Source organism: Colletotrichum gloeosporioides, assembly GCF_011800055.1.
Source record: "Colletotrichum gloeosporioides strain Lc1 chromosome Unknown consensus_55, whole genome shotgun sequence".
In the NCBI taxonomy this organism is placed as follows: domain Eukaryota; kingdom Fungi; phylum Ascomycota; class Sordariomycetes; order Glomerellales; family Glomerellaceae; genus Colletotrichum; species Colletotrichum gloeosporioides.
This window is the reverse complement of record NW_025544700.1, coordinates 157,717-173,748: the sequence shown is the minus strand read 5'-3', so window position 1 is coordinate 173,748 and position 16,032 is coordinate 157,717. Positions and strand designations below refer to the sequence as shown.

The 16,032-nt window shown below is 53.3% G+C and overlaps 3 protein-coding genes across 3 annotated transcripts; all 3 read right to left on the bottom strand.

The window, feature by feature from the left end:
* Positions 1-1,503: 1,503 nt before the first annotated feature.
* On the bottom strand, positions 1,504-5,090 carry GCG54_00013328 (Ergothioneine biosynthesis protein 1; the record flags this gene model as incomplete). The annotated part of the gene is made up of 13 exons (XM_045413184.1): positions 1,504-1,573; positions 1,643-1,724; positions 1,777-2,033; positions 2,083-2,579; positions 2,627-2,702; positions 2,752-3,445; positions 3,727-4,013; positions 4,064-4,085; positions 4,137-4,150; positions 4,200-4,314; positions 4,372-4,610; positions 4,667-4,785; positions 4,854-5,090. The coding sequence occupies 13 exons, from the start codon at positions 5,088-5,090 to the stop codon at positions 1,504-1,506; spliced, it is 2,709 nt and encodes a 902-aa protein (XP_045262380.1).
* Positions 5,091-8,240: 3,150 nt separating this feature from the next.
* Positions 8,241-9,763, bottom strand: GCG54_00013327 (putative extracellular serine carboxypeptidase; the record flags this gene model as incomplete). Its single annotated transcript, XM_045413183.1, has 4 exons — positions 8,241-9,047; positions 9,092-9,420; positions 9,489-9,541; positions 9,591-9,763. 4 exons carry the CDS (start codon positions 9,761-9,763, stop codon positions 8,241-8,243), a joined length of 1,362 nt encoding a protein of 453 aa, XP_045262379.1.
* Positions 9,764-11,938: 2,175 nt separating this feature from the next.
* Positions 11,939-14,299, bottom strand: GCG54_00013326 (putative transcriptional regulatory protein; the record flags this gene model as incomplete). The annotated part of the gene is made up of 1 exon (XM_045413182.1): positions 11,939-14,299. One exon carries the CDS (start codon positions 14,297-14,299, stop codon positions 11,939-11,941), a length of 2,361 nt encoding a protein of 786 aa, XP_045262378.1.
* Between the last annotated feature and the right edge of the window lie 1,733 nt (positions 14,300-16,032).

Sequence of the window (16,032 nt, the reverse complement as noted above, 5' to 3'; positions counted from 1 at the left end):
CGCAGAGATTCCCATTCCGTGCATTAACAAGTATTGAGTGAGCTTACACCCTGAAATGAGGTATTCAGGACGCGGCAGTCTAGACTTTCCGTCTCAGTCGCTGTCCGTGGCGTATTCCTGAGTAGTATTGTTGGCCCTCGAAAGTCGGGAGAATATCGTCGAAAAAACGACTCAGAATGTGTTCCCACTGGCATCACCACGGATTGCTTGTCTGATTTGACAACCTTCGGCGCTTACTTGTACTTCAATTGCGTTGGGACTGATAGAATTGCTTAAAAGACCCAAAGTCCGCAATACAAGGAAATTCAAGCAACAACATGGAAGAGCTCATATCTCATGATTCCAATTGACTTCAAGTTAAGCCATCCTCACCAATGAGCAAACTATCGTCATCTCGCGCCTCGTCAATAGACCCGGTCTCGCAAAACGTACCTGGGACAATCCTCATTGTCCGTTGACCTTGTTGCCTTGCTCTTATTCCGACACTTATTCGCAAAACCGCTCCTTCGGCCGAACCATACCACAAAAATGTGTTGTGTTCGATGCGATCCGCAACGAGGCCAGAAAGTAGACATATTCGCAAACACGACATATGCCACTTGATCACAGACACAAACAGGCTTAATTATTACAATCAGGCCATGGTAGTCAGTTGGATGGTCATTTTAAAGAAGGCCCAATCTCTGTGATCAGAACCGCATACCGCATCCGGGGCCTCGATGAGCTACGGCTGTTTAAAAAGCTACAAGATCAACGTCTAAGATAAGAAAAACTCATCATCAAATGCGGGAGAGGTCTTGATTTTGATTTCCCGCCTCCTTTTACCTCATAAACAGCGAGACATGGCTGATGAATCGGAACAAGAGCGCAGTTTCCACTTGAATCTCGACTATAGAGTCGAGAAAGTCCCTTAGTCGTAACCCGCAGTTTTCGCTGATTCATCCCGAATGATGTTCTGGTAAGTTGTGGGAGCAACTGGCGACTAGCTGGCCATCTCGAGGTTATTATGGCGCAACGTGACATGGAGAATGTCGTTGTTCTCATAGCGCAAGAACTTGGACAAAATGAATTGCGGCGTAGGGCGAGGCTCCTTCAAAGTGACGAGAAACTTCAATTTATACGAATCTTTCATGGTTGAATGTTAACGAATGTTGAGTTTAGCTGCCCTCAAGTGTAGCTGAGGCAATGATAGAAAGTATGTCTGACGTATGCTCCCCATTTTTACATACGCCCCTGGTTCCATGACATGATTGGTAGCGAAAGCCTTTTGGTAAAATACAGAGGTCGAAGGGCTTCCAGACTGTGACCCCGCTAACGCCATGCTGTAGCGATCATAAGTGACATAAATTCCAGCTTTGGGTAGAGAATGAAAGGAATGAGGGCGAAGTTGAGTCGGCCTCACTGTAGCCCACTGTTGAACCGACTGGCTACACCACGCAAATGATTAAAGATTGTACTGTTACAACATTCAAGGGTGAATGAAAGACTGAGGGGCCCAGGCGGTTATTTGATATCCCTCACGATACGGGCACCGGCCCAGGCGTAGGGGTAGTTGCGCTGGTACCAGTTGACACTAGATGATGTCAGTTGCCGTTCATCAAGCCCCGGTGTGATATCGATATTGGCGCGAAGGAAAACTTACAAGGATCGGCGTCCAGCGATGATCGGGTGTGTAGCCCAAGAGCCACCGAGAACGATGTTGTGCTTGCCATCGAAAAAGTCGGCTGGGCGTCGCGTTAGCATCATTACAGTAGTCTCCCACTGAGTGAAACTTACCAGTGTACTGGGGATACAGAGGCATGGGCTCAAAGCCTTCATGCCGAGCAAGGGGCGTGCTGGTCCACTCCCAGACGCCGCCGAGCTCGCCTTGTCCCGCGAGACGACCGCCATTGGCCGTCACGGGGACGGGATGCCAATGTTGGAAGCCAACATTGGCGCCGTCGAGGTCCATGAAGAGCTCAGAGCGAGCCTTCTCGGCCTCGAGGGAGGCAAGCTTTGGGGGTGTCTCCTCAACACCGTCGTTGGAGAGATGTCTATCACTTGTCAGCACCCCTGTTCACTGAAGTCAAGTGCTAGTCTCACCCGTTGACTGCCGGAACCGTTCGTCCGAGAGTGCGCTCGGCTTCCATCTTCTTCAGGTTGTGGACGTATGTGTAAATGCTTCGGGCCTCCTCGAAGCTTGGCATACGACCGCCCATCCATGCGGCGCAACCGGACAGCTCATCGTAAGATGCGAAGATGGGCCAGTCCAGAGCATACTTGAGCGGAACAAGACCGTAGACCGTGCGAACAGCCATGCCCTCGAGGAACGAATCGGGGAGAGGAACGTTTCTGTGACCGTTGACGCCATTGACGCCATTCTTCGCACCGTTTGTGTTCCCGTTGACGTGACCATTTGTGTGTCCGTTAGCATGGCCGTTGGCGTGTCCGTTGGTGTGACCGTTAGTGTGTCCATTGGAGTGGCCGTTGCCAAAGCCGTTCGTGTGACCGTTCGTCTCGGTGTCGGACTCCGAGGCGTGAACATCAGCCCAAGAAGCGGGGACCTGCTCGATGTGGTTGTCGAACATGTATTGTGCGTACTTCTTGTGTCAGCCCAAAGCTTGCTTCATCAAATGGGAAAACTCACCTCCTCATTAGTGATCGGCCGACCCTTGGCCTGGAATGAGTGAACATCGACTCTTCTGGACGGTCTCTCGTTGTCCCTAGTCTCTGTGAGCTATGCTTTTGAAGCCACAGTTTCCCTGTACTTACCACCCAAAGTAACCATTGATGCCAGCATCAAGTGCAGGCTCGTCCATGCCGACCTTGATGGACTGGGCGGGAACATCGTGCCATTCATTGGCAACACGTGCCTGGTGAGCCTTCTGTGCTAGGCGCTTGAAGTCCGGACGCTCGACATCAGGCGGCGGAAGAGTCTTGTCGCTTTGGATCATCATGTAGAGGAGAGTCTCCATGTGCATGATCTCGTGCTCGAAGCCGACCCAAATGCCTTGTGCAATTGGCCTGGGAATTTTATCGATGCCATCTTTGTAAAGACTTCGGAGTCTCGAGCGCACGCTCCGTTGATACTCGATGATATCTTCAATAGCAGGCCATTCGTCCGGTATTTCGGAGTGAGAGTGGCACTTCTCGGGGTTGTCGACATCGGGGTCAATGCCTCGCTCAAACATTGGCTGGAAATGTGCCGGCTCAGTGGCTGGCTTCTTGGTTGTCTTGGTCAATTGGATGTCCAAGAAGCCGGGGATGTGACCGAGGTAGAAGATGCAGGCGTTTCGAAGTTTGATTGGCTTATCCAGCAACTCTTCTCTGGGAAGCATACTCTGTGTAACGGCGTCCCATGCCGTCCACAACGCCTCCCAGTCGCTCAACGAAGGACAGGGAGAAGATGCATAGAGATCGGGGAGCAGGCTGAAAGGCATCTTTCTCTTCGAGATCATGTGTAATCCTACTTGAATGTCAGCTCGCGAAACAATACTCTGGAGAGCACCGCATTTTTGTAACTAAGGCGATTACAACAGTAGGATTCATGAGTCCGTCATATGACGATGTCGGAGCCAGTCGCATCCAACATCTTACGATCCGGGGAATGCACATCCACCTTTTGGGCAATTGGCTCCACGTTGCCGGCAGACGTGGGGGAGGCTTATGGGGTGCATGATGCTGCGTAAGGGGTGGCAACCAAAAAGCCCGAGTTCCTGATGTTGTACACAGAAATGATCCACTCACCATGCTCGTCGCCCTTGGTCCAACGGCCGGTCTCGACCAGACCTGCCATGCTCCAGAGGTTTTCGGCTCCACGCTGGGAGTACTTCAGGCTCTGCTCGACCTGGATTCGCTCATGCTGCCTGATTAAGGTACCCAAAACGTATGTGTCTCGGACTGGAGAAAAGAAGGCCTGATGGCGGCCACCTTCGTCGTCGTAGACATACTCTCCAATGACCTCCCAATCTTTGAGCTTGAAAGCTTCTTGGCCGAGAATCTCGTTCGCGTTGGTAAGCCCATTGAGTATGAAGCTGAGATTCATTAGATAAAAGCATATAATTGGCTTTAGTTTGTAACCTACTCATGAGTGATCCCATGTTTGTCTTTAGTTGCAAATGTCAGCAATATCCAACGACTTGATCAGGAGCAAATACCATTATAGGCGTGACTGTGAGGCGTTAGCACCCTGAACTAGGGAAGGGGCACTGAAAACATACTAGACCTTCGCTGGATCGCCGCATCCGTCCAAACCAATAAGCATCTTGTCTGACGGCGCGAGGACATCGCTGAAATGCTTCAGAAATCCAGCTGCGTCGTAGCGCTCGAAGTTGCCTTAAAACCAATGTCAGTGTGAGTCGAAGCCTAACAGCTCCTTTGAGGAGTTCCCACCGATACTAGATCCAAGGCTCACGATGCACTTGGGGCGGGCCAAGTTGAAGGGCTTTTTCAACCACTCTCGACCATCATCGTAGGTACCCAGCAGTCCGTGGCATCGAACGAGTCGAAACTCCGGCAATTGCGCCAAGGTGCGCTCCAACTCTTCGCGTGAGAGGTCCAGGGCGTAATAGTCGATCTTCTTCCCGGCATCCTCGAAAGCCTGCAACAGAATCCCAATTTTACGAAGATTGCTTGAATTTTGGTCAGAATCATCCCAGAGTCACCATTCAGCAAGGGAACCACAGACCCACTCCCCAACTCAATGACCATAGACTCCGGCGATATGTTCTGCGCAATCTCTCTCGACGAACGGTTCAGAACTTCAATCTCATTGTTGGTGAGGTAATATTCTTCGAGATATGTGATCTAGAGAAATTGTTAGTGCCGATCACGCAAGACGTGGCTGAGCCGATGAGTGGTCTAAAAGCACGCACATCTTCGAACAACTGCAGGCCCCGTTCGTTGTAGAGCAGCAAGGTTGGGAGCCTCCGGGGTCCGTTTGTGGGGTTCCACATGGAGAGGATGTCGTCTTTCAAGTTTGTTTCAACCGCAACTCGTCGAACATCGATGATGTCAACGCCATGCTTGTCGGCGGACTTAACTGCCTTCTGCTTAGCCGCCTTGGGGCCAGCGTACGGGAGGCTGTCCTGAGAGACAGCGATTGAACCCATCGTGACAGGAATTCAGTGTGTAAAAAGCCAAGCGCTGAGAGTTTGAATCCAGGCCAGGTACAACAGAGCGGAACAAAGGTAGATGTTATATGAAGGACGTTGAAGGTAGCATGTGCAAAGCAGTACGGGCTTGGGACGAGAAGAACGGACGGGTACCTAGAGCTTATAGCCTCCACGACAAAGGTACCTGGGTCTCCCAGGCCGGCGGAGGCGCCGGCAAGCGGACGGCGATACACGTTGGTGTTGCCATGCTAGCAATAGGGTAGGTCCGAGACGTGTACCAGGTGTTCTTTGTGGATGCGGACATGGAACTGGTGACTCGGCGGACCGTAGGCCTCTTGGGCCTGCCATTCTGGTCTACAGTGTAGCGAGTTGATGGAGCAGAGATGCATTTCGGGGATATTGGCGACCAGATGGAGCAGGTATACGACGAGGGTACGGGGCAGCTGAGATCGGATTGAGTGAAACAAACACCGGGCGAGAGCTGTGTTCGGAAGTACACTCGAGGTATCCCGGTTCCGTGTGCGTGTACCAAACGATACAATTCTCTTTTGTCATAACGTGCAGATAGAGAGAGGAGTGTGACAGCCTCATCCCGGACAGAGAGTGGGAGAAGTTCGCAGTCGAACAAATCAGCGGACGTCATCTGAGGCGTATCCCACGCCCCACCATGGGGCGGCCACACTAAGACTGCTGGAGCTCGACGCGGATCACCGGATTCGACATGGCTGTCATGTACCTGGAATGTTGGAAACGGCCGTCACCACGCCCTTTTGAGCGGGAAAATGGCATTTTCATTCAAGGTCTTTGAGCATCGTGTTGGTCCAAGGTTTAAGTGGCTAGAGGGAAGGGTGTGCATGATCCTTGCAAGGCTCATAGTTGACTGGAGCCGGGTGTGTCAGGTTGCCAGGATGACTGAAGTTGAATAAAACCAGTAACCCGCTCCAGCAAAACAATGGGATTCAACGAGAGTTTTCAGAGTTTTCCATCTCGAGGAGATGTAGGGAGGCGTGGCGTTCAGACCGTCTCGATGCGCTAGGTTCCGTGTTTGGCGGGTTGAGGCTCGTCGAATCTTCTTCATGGTCAGAGTTTCGTCGTGTTCGGTCAACGCAGCTCACAGGGCGGGCGTTAGGAAAGCTGACTGCAGACTGTGCAGAGTTAGGCTGGTTTCCCAGCTAAGATGCCGCGCCATCAGCTGCTCATAGCTCCCACGCAGCTCCTCTTGGAGAGCTCCATCAACCGGTCAGCTCGCCTATGATTGAGGGTGTGAATAGTGTCGCAGCAGTACTTTTGGCTGGTCTGGGCTTCCAGATCGGCCAACAGCGTGTAACCCCGGCCCAAATTAGCTGCATGTCTCCCTGAACCTTGCGGGGGTGAGGCCCAGCAATAAGGAGGGGCACCGAGAGGTTGCCGACATTTCAACGACGTGTCGTGGGAAACCTCAGCCCACCCAGATGACCAATCCTTCCGACATGACGGGTCCTTGTGCGTGTGGGTGAGAGGATATCGACGTCATGCTGCTCTGCGCCGGGCATCAGAGCACACTGCTGGAGAAGAAGGGAAAAAATGTGTCCAAGTTCCAGGACCCGTGGCACTTGTGGCACAGCCTCTGGGCAATGGACACAGATTCCAAAGCCGGGGCGGGGTAAATCCAGGTACCGTCCCAATTGAGTTACCACAGGTCGTGTCGATCGGTAAAAAGACCCGTTACACGGGACAGTCATGACGAGACTGTAGGGCGGCAGTCAGGGCGTCGAGCGGCAGCAGCAGTAGCAGCACCAGCAGGTCCAGCAAAGCGCGATTTATGCGTGACAATGTCGGGTGCGGGGAAGTTCTCGCACCAGGTGGTGACTGTTGCCTTGCAGCTTCTTTTTTCGTCGTCTTGAACCCTGCCATACTTTTGTGGTCGAAACATGCCACGGAGGATTTATTGTATTGCCGTATTTTCCGACGATTTGCTGGACTGGATGGACCTTTGCGGGTGCGGGTGGTCTGAGAAAGTCGGCTTTGCAACGATTGAGCATCTCCGAGCGGTCCTTTGTCAGCTTTCGGCAGGTGGTTTGGTGCTGTGCCGCTAGTGGCCGTATGATGAGAGGATGAAGGAAGAAGCAAGGTGGCCCGCCCTGGCTCTGACCGTGAAGCCGGACGGAAGACCCGGTTGCTGGCTGTCAGTCTGACGGGAGAATGGCTGCGTGGGGCCGGTGTTTTCGGTGAAGCTCGGTCAAGCCTTGAGGTGACGGGGTTGGCAGGCATCGACGTCGATGCTCACGTGACAGCCAAATTCTGGCGCAGGGCAATCTCCCATCTCCATTTCGGGCGACCTGATCAATCACTTGTTCCTTGCATAAGGCCACAGACGGCATGATTTCCGTCGCGTTGGGAGCGGCCATCCATCCCAAGCGTGGAGGCGAGCTTGATGTCCCCTCCCGCGCCTGATAAGCTTATCAGTTGTCTCTGGAGATCATCCGGCCGGTTGAAATGCTGCAGGGTCTCCGTAGCCTGTGGTCTGTAATCGGAGCCGGGCGGAGATAGATAAGACATCTCCTGCCATATCTGGAGCTTTTGAGGCTGGAAAATCATCCTCACGACATTTCTTCTCTGTGTCTCGTTCTCCTTCTCGCGGCCAGCCGAGATGACGAACTTTCGGTCGGCCCGTCCAGCTAGAACCAAGCTAGGATTGCCGGGGTGACTCGTCGGTGGTTTGCAGGACGTAGAGTTCCGATATTGTTGATAATCAACGGTGGAGATGGTGGAGGTCGACGTCGTCGATTTGCATCCGAGCCGGAGAAGGATTAGCATGGCAGTGATGAAGTTGACAAACAACATGTGTCTGGCAAAAGTGACAGCAGGGTGCAAGAACGGAAGGGAAGGACACGTCGAGCCGAGCGGGGCGCAATGGTCAGAAGGAAGGAAGAAGGGGCAATAACCGACCACATCAGCCTCTCAAGAGAAGAGGAAATCCATCTTTCAACGGCGAAAGCACAGCCCTTCACCACCGCGAGAGCAGCGTAGGCTCGACGAATCCCAAATATGCCGCAAGCCCTTCGGCAGAAATCAACAGCAGTTGTGTTGTGGGAACATCTCGGAGGTTTGCCTGCGTCTATCTGTCTTACTTGTTGAACCATGTTCTAACGTGTGCAGGCATCCAGTCTATGAATGCTTGGGCTTCCACTCACTGAGCCATTTCTCCATAATCTTCAACTGCTTCTTCGTTACAACCGCCAATGCCTCGACCACGCCCTCATTCACATGGATAAGGTCTAGGTCCGGAGTGTGGCCTCCGCGTGCAACCACCATTCGAGGCACCTCCTCCGTACTGTTCCAAGGGCCGCCGGGCCGGTACGCTGAGCTCATCGTGGCCGAGTTCCACATATCGAATTCACCATCGACGAACATGACCTTCTCGAACGGCGCATCCCAACCTCCCTTTGTCCATTTGTTGAAATCGTCTGCAGTGGCGCCTCGGTACATGGCTGGTCCGAAGCCGTTGACCTCCGGGAAGCAGTCGTCGCAATGGCGCTTATAACGCTCCGACGTAAGATGCGAAGAGACGATGTTGTTGCCGTCAGACTGAGGCGGGCCGATGTGCCACCAACCAAACTCGTTGCATAGCTGCCATGCCCAACTACGAGCGGTCCCGAGATTTGTTGGGCTCGACGGAAATTCAATTTCCTTCTCGTGCTCCCAGTTGCATGGGGTATCGGTGCAGAAATCTTTCCAGTAGTGCTGTGTCAGATTCGCGAACATATTCCACGCAACATCTAGGACAACATCAGTCTCATTTAGACCCTTGTTGAGCGTCCCGTTATTGACCCTCTTCTCCATATGATTGCAGAATTCCGAGACGTAAGAGAAGCTGTCTGGCGGTATCTTTGTCAGCGTGCTTGTGAAATCGACATCGTTGAGCAATGCCACGCCAAACTCCTTCTTCATCGCAGCGATCTCCTCCCTGTCACCCTTTCATAGAATGGAGTCAACTTTTTTGATGACTAGCTTCACACCCTCAGGCAGTTCCGTGGCATGGCCTGCTCGATGGGAGTCCAAAACTGCCAAAAGTCTTCGATAACGTGGACGACGGCAGAAGAAGCACGTTGGGCAGCAAACACACCCGGCGTGATCACAGATTGCCATGCCGCGAGAGCGCCTGCGTAGCTCCCGCCGATCAACACCCAGGGAGACTTGTCAGCGTTGGCACCCCCGCAGTTGTCGAAACCGAACTTCACCGTCTGAGCAAAGCGCTTGTTGTCTTGAAGCGATTGAGGAACGGTGTGGCACTGCAGGGTCTCTGCAGTCATCGTCTTGAAGGGCTGGGACTTTCCATAATACCAATCTGCACGGCTGGTTGTCAGGACAGACGCTTCACTAAGCATAAATCAGCACCTAGTGGAAGACACCTACGTTCAAAAAGGACGATCGCTCCTTGGAACTTTTCAGCGTACAAGTACGCGAGACTTTAATTGGTCAAGTGCCATCCAGCATATTCCTCTGCATCTGCCTCACCGATGTTCACCATGAAGATGGGATACCGCGGGCCGCCCCAAAATTTTGCATTGCGAATTATTGTAGGCCCTGAGACTCTGCTGGTTGTGCCTGAGATCAAGCTCTTGGAGCAAAACAGTGGCAGACGTGGCAGTGGTGAGCACTGCTGCGATGGTAAAGAGTAATACTCTCATCGAATTAAGTTACTGAAGACACATTAACCCTCTTGAGGCCCAAAAGAAAGCTGACGATAACGGTCGTAACGAAGCGTAACCTTTGCCGCGAGAATCTCGATCAAAATATGAAGAGACACAACACATCTATCAATACCCAGACGACCAGATAGCTTGCATAAAAGCCCTGGCTCAAGGTGCGCCTCAATCCTACAGCTCAGCAGAGAAACCCAGTTGGCCCAGCCACCCAAGTCACCACCAAGGCAAATGGTCCGATGTCGCCTCCATACCGTACTCTTTATACCCTATCATATCTCTCGAGTTCAGACGCAGGCTTCGCAGGCTCAGCAGGCTTAAAACTAAGACAACTCGGAGTTAGAGAAACAGTAAAGAGTGTTAGTTGGGCTTTACCGTGGCGCAAATACACGTAAGATGGAGCTTTCGTCTAGTCACAAGTCAATAAACCGATTCAACAAGACAAGTCTAAGTCTGTACAACCAAGGTTCCCAGCGATCACAACCACCTGGAGGGGGAAGGACTTGGAAAGCTTACCAGCCACTCGCACCGTTGAACTGGCCCTGCCATGCCAACCTCAGTCTTTTCATGGTCTCAATATTACGGACTCGAACCTTAGGTTAAAGACTGAGTTTAGAAGCTGGAAAGCGGCAAATTTTCGTCTTTAGGCAGCGGCAGCGACAGCGACAGCGACCGCACCACGAGGATCCAATCGGCTCAGACAGGATCCATGGATACTTGAACTACTCAGCATATACTCCCAGACCCGGTAGTAAACCACACTGCTCTGGACGACACCAAACCAAAACATGCACACCGTATCTGAACTGAAACGTTCTCCCCAATCAAACTCTAACCAGCCCATCTTGAGCAAACGACAGAGTGGCTGACCGACTGAGCTAACAAGCTCGCCCAAGTCAGCTCTGTCAGGGCGCCGCCCTCCATACCCCTTACACGAGCATCTAGATCGGGTAAACGCTCATTCCACTCGCAGCCGTTCTCTCCTCTCAGCCCCGGGCATTCAGTTCTTACGCCCCGAGTTAGGCAAGTTTGCCCGCTGCCCTTTTTCAAACGCCACAAGGCGTTCTTGTCATTTCTCCTCGTTTCTTTTTCCTAAACTCTATTCTTCGCATTTTTTTCTTTTCTCGCTCCAGCTGACATGTACTTTACCCCTTACTCCTAAGCACCCCCCACGTCGCTGCCCTGATCCGACGTCCGGCCGAGGCACTCCCTCACGTCCATGTAGAATTAAATGCCAGAGGATCACGCAAGAGGGTTAATATTCAGTTGATCAGTCACTGTTCAAAGAGCGATTGCCCTTTCTGAACAAATCGGGATATAAAAATCAGCATCGCAGACTTGGCCAAATGGAGAGCCGCCCCTAGTAAGGTCTCGGAAGTCCCCCCGAGACATTTACACACACGTAGACACACTCACACACCCTACATTCCACATTGTCCGGGGTGGCTGACGGCCGACGAGCGAGCGTGGACAAAACTTCTCCCGGTCTCCCCGAGAGACGGACGGATGCTCCCTTACCTCCCCAAAATCCAGACGCGTACCAGGTAACTGGAAAACGCATTCTCACGGTCATTCTTTCGAATGAGACCAGCCATTCCATTCCAGTTTTCGCCCGTGGCAGACAGAGGCAACACACACTCGCGCGCACGCGGACCTCACGCGGGCCTTGCCGTTGCAGCACATGGGGACTGCGTGATGTCCAATTCCTCGTCTAGCCTTGTGTAACCAGCACCTGGCGAACCGCATGGCGGCGATGACGGCATCGCGACTTCAAGCCATGGCGCATGAACAAGATGGATAGCATGTCTGGAGATTGTAAGATCAATTTTTTCCAAGACCTTAAAGGAAGGGAGATTTCCGAGGTCAGTCGTCGAACGGTCAATGGCCAAGAAACCTGGCTGGATCTCCCAGTAGGGAAAGAACCCCCCTTCTGCGGTCTCGTACAGAATTAGACGCCAGGCCAATGACTTCCCAGAGAAAGCCTTCCCGGGTTAGATAACAAACAGGGAGTCGGTCGTAGCTTCGTACCCGATGAAGAAAAAAGGAAACAAAAAGCAATCATGATGACATGAATAACCACCCAGACGTAACAACTGATTATCCATTGCTGACCCCTTCCGCCCCCTAAGAATGAAGTGCTTCTTCAATCACCAAACGCCCTCAGGTATAGCTTTCACTGAACTGAGGCAGGGGATTGCCTCCAGCCACCTGTGAGAAAAACGCCGGCCCCCAATCCCCGATATTTTGGTCGGCAGCCATCTGCCCAGTGAACTCCTCAAGATCCTCGAGGGCAATTCCAAAACGCTGGCCCTGGTGCTGGTTGACATATGACTCGATGTTGGCGGCGTCCGCGCCGCTGCCGACTGTGTTCATGGCGGCCTCATTGCTCAGGGGCCCGGGTGCTGTTGCGAATGTCTGTGTCGGCGAATGCTGCGGCATGTTGCCACCTGGGTAACCCTCCTGCCCGACGGGAAATTGAGCACTATTAATGGCCGTAAACGAGGAGGCTGCCTGTCGCGAGTCTCGCCGGCTTTCCAAGCCGCCGCTGGCACTCAGGTGGGAGTACTCGGGTCCCATTGAAGAGCTGCGTTCCAGAGTGCTTGCGCGGGAGCCATCCGAGGCGTCGTACCCGAGAGATCGATCTTCATCCATGATGATACCATTGCTTGTAATCCTATCGGCCTTGACCCTCCACTCCTCAAGCCCACCGCCTCCCGATCCCAACCGAATGCTCAGTGTTCCATCGCCGCTCCTTCTGCCGTTTCGCTGGGCATAATCCACAAAGACCTTCGTGAAGTATTGATCCATGTCCTTGAAGTACGTTACGTAATTTGAAGCCATGCTGAAATATGGAGCGACCCTCTGCAGTGCGGTGTAGGCGATCCCAGTGTTTCCTGTTTTCGTGAGGTCGGGTATGGCTCCTGAAGCTCGTTCCTGGATCTCTTCGTCGCTGACCATGTGCTTTTCGGTGTCCAGCTGAGGATAGTGGCGCGCGTAAATTCCCACAAACGCCGCCTGCCAAATGGCGAAAATGACAAGAGACGATTGAGGGAGCTTGTCGCGGCATGTCCTGATCAAATCAATGATCTCCCGCGCAGCTTTGAAAACCTGCTCCGCACTTCGATACCAAAAGTCGTCCGGAACAATGGCGGGATCGAAGACTGGCTCGTCCAAAGGCCCTATTGGCTTCTCGCATTTGATAGCGATGAAGGGGATGTACTCTCGATGTAGCATGATCCGGCAGAGGGCCCCAAGCATGTGCAAGGACACATACATGCTGTTATCATGTTTCCAAAAATTTGAACTAGACCAGGTGAACTCTTCTGGCAGATGAGCATAAAAGGCCTCGACCTTGGTATTGAGCTGATAGAAAGTTGAGTCCTTATTCCAGGGGGGATACGCTTCCGTATGGCGGCCACCAGCAAAGCTGTACTTGGTAATGTCTCCCCAAAAGTCGGCGAGTTGCACAAAGCGGCTAAGAACGCTGTCGTCGATAGGGCGCTCCATCTCTTGTCCTACCTGTCGGAGGAAGCCGGTGTAGACGGCTCGTCCCAGATCGAAAGCGTGTTCGGTACACGGCAGTTGAATTTGCAAGTCGTCGGATCGAACCATGGAGACTCGCTCGGATCCACATGATAGCAACCGGTCGAGGATGAGACAACTGAACATGGTGCGTCGTCGTATCTCCTGGTCTTTCCACGATTCGGACGGCAACTGCGCCGACTTATGTGACCGGGACAAACCCAAAGCCCTCCTTCCACGAAGAGGCTTGTCGCCAAATCCTAGCTTTAAGCCCTGAGCCATGCGAATTGCCACGCCGACGTACATCCACGCGGCCAAGCCGCCACTGGGCTGGCTCCATTTGTATAAACCCAGCATCAAGAAGGCTTGAACCCGAACAACTGAGGCCGACGTTAGGGCTGATTCAAGTGGTCCCAGAGCCGCCGTGAGAGCATTTGCGAAGTATTCCGACGCTGCCGAAGGATCTGCGCGAGGAAGAGCACCTCGAGATTTTGGGCCTGCAACTTTGTCGTATGTCTGGTGTGCGACGTACTTGACCAACTCGGGTTGGAATCTAGCCGTAAGGGCCAAGATACCTAGGAGCACTAAGTTGACATCCGCAGACGGTTTCTTGATCTCCTTGTCGTGTATGATGCTCTTCAGCGTAGGAAGATGTAGAAATGGGAGCTCGGTTGCAAAGTGCAGCTTGTAGATGTCGAAAAGTTCATGCCAAATCTTGCCCGACAGATATGGCATCGACAACACTTCCTCCGCCTTCGCAGTTCCATCGAGTTGGAATGTGTCGTCCAGCTTCTTGACTCGCTTTCGATCAGGGCCTGCCTCCCTCTCCTGCTTCGGTACAGTTGGCGGTTCTGCTCGCTTGGCCGGTAGGGGCGTGGGCTCCGGGAATTCACATTTGTGACCAGCCTTGATGCAAGTGTCGCAGGGGGCGCCAGAGTTGTCATTGTCGCATTTGATCTTGGACTTCCTACACCTCTGGCAAGCTATGCTAGACCTCATCGGAGGCCGCATACCTCTGGAGGGTCTCTTGCCGCTCGGGGCGCCCGTCAACAGAGGCCTCGGCTCATCGTCGTCAGGCGCGACAGAGGAATGGCTTGACCTGGACCCGGCCAAAGGTTGCCGATCCGGAGGGTCTCCTACGGCGGGGGGGACGGCTGACCCCTCCGATGGAGAAAACGTTTCTTGGAATCTCCTCTTCGGCGTGGTCTGGGTGGAAGAGACAGTCCGGGCGTCATCAGCGTTTTCGGGTGAGAGAATAGACTCGATGCGATAAATGGCGGAAATCGTGACGGTTCGGGCCTGTTATAGACCCGCGAAGCCGGTAAGGGTGGCGGACGTTGGGAGAAGAGGACCGGATAAAATGAGTCGGTGCACCAAGTACCACTGTCCCCTCCTGGTAAACCCACGCAGATCCAGGGTGACTGTGCTCGTGACAGAGTGACTTGGAGGGAAGGACGGCAGGAGATGAAGAGTCGGACGACCAAGACCAAGATCTGTCGAGATGAGCTAAATAAGGCACCCCTCGAGTGTCACGGGCGCGGAGGGAGTGGCTGTTGACGACTTGCAACCTACGGGTGTTTGCTTCGAGTAACACGCAAGAACCTGCAGCAGGCCGGGGAGCTGTTGGTCGGCGATAAGTAGATTGATAGAGCAAGGGCTGTCTACACCCAGTCGTCGATCGGGAGTAGCTACAGCTAGTCTCCAAGAAAGTGCCGCCGTACGTCTCCGAAGCTGGGTAGTGAGCGGGTGACGAGATGGGTAGGTAGCTGAGGCTGGTGGTTGCTCGGACGAGAGATGAGGTAACGAAGCGGTTTCTGCCTGTGGTGCAGAGAGGTCTGAGTAGATGTGTTAGGCACGAAATGTGTTGGTTGCGAGATTGCGTCTCGTAGAACAGACGCTGACGAAGACGATTGGGAAACAGGCGCGCGCAAAAATAGGCGGAAGGATGCAATTCGTAAGGAATCAGGGAAGCAGGATTGCGAATTTAATCGGGGGTGGAAGGCCGGGACGAGCAATAAGCAATAAGAGGTGGTCAAAAGCTCACGTTCCCACGGCGGCGGACAGGGAGGGTACAGCCCAATGAACCGGTGGAAATGTTGAACGGCGGCTTTGGCCGTGCTGTCGACTCAATTTGACTGTGTGCCGGGCGGCACCTACACAATGTTGGTCCGCCTCTCCCTTGCTTGTTGTCTCTCTCGGTATTTTTGGCTTTGTTTCTCTGCCCCTCCCCGTCATGTGCTGTTCGCTAGCATCGCCTGGATCGACAATGTCTGAAAAAAGGCTGGATGCCTCGACGCTGCCTCGCCGTTCCCCAGGTCGCTGGTTTTGTTAGGGCAATTCCATCGAGACACAGTTGGAACAGCCCGACAGCACAGTCGAGTGAGCCGAGCTGCCCTCTCCCAAAAGCGGCGCGGCGCGTCGTGCGGTGCGGGTGCTTGTGGTATATTTCGTAGGTATGAGCCCCCCTCGACCACTCAGGCCCCATGTCTCTGATCAACCCCACGCGCAGAAGGAATAATGTAGCGGGCATTGGTGGGAGGGGTTGCTGCATATGCACATAGGCAGACAGCAAGCAGCAGGAGTCAAGGTTGAACGCAAGCAAGGATGCTGGGAAGATATCCGGGTGGTGTCAACCGGAGATGTGACGAGCTTCCCCGTCGACGATGGCATACCAGAGTTGGCACATGAATGTGATGCGTGTGTGTACATCGGTGGCCCTGTTCGACGGTGCA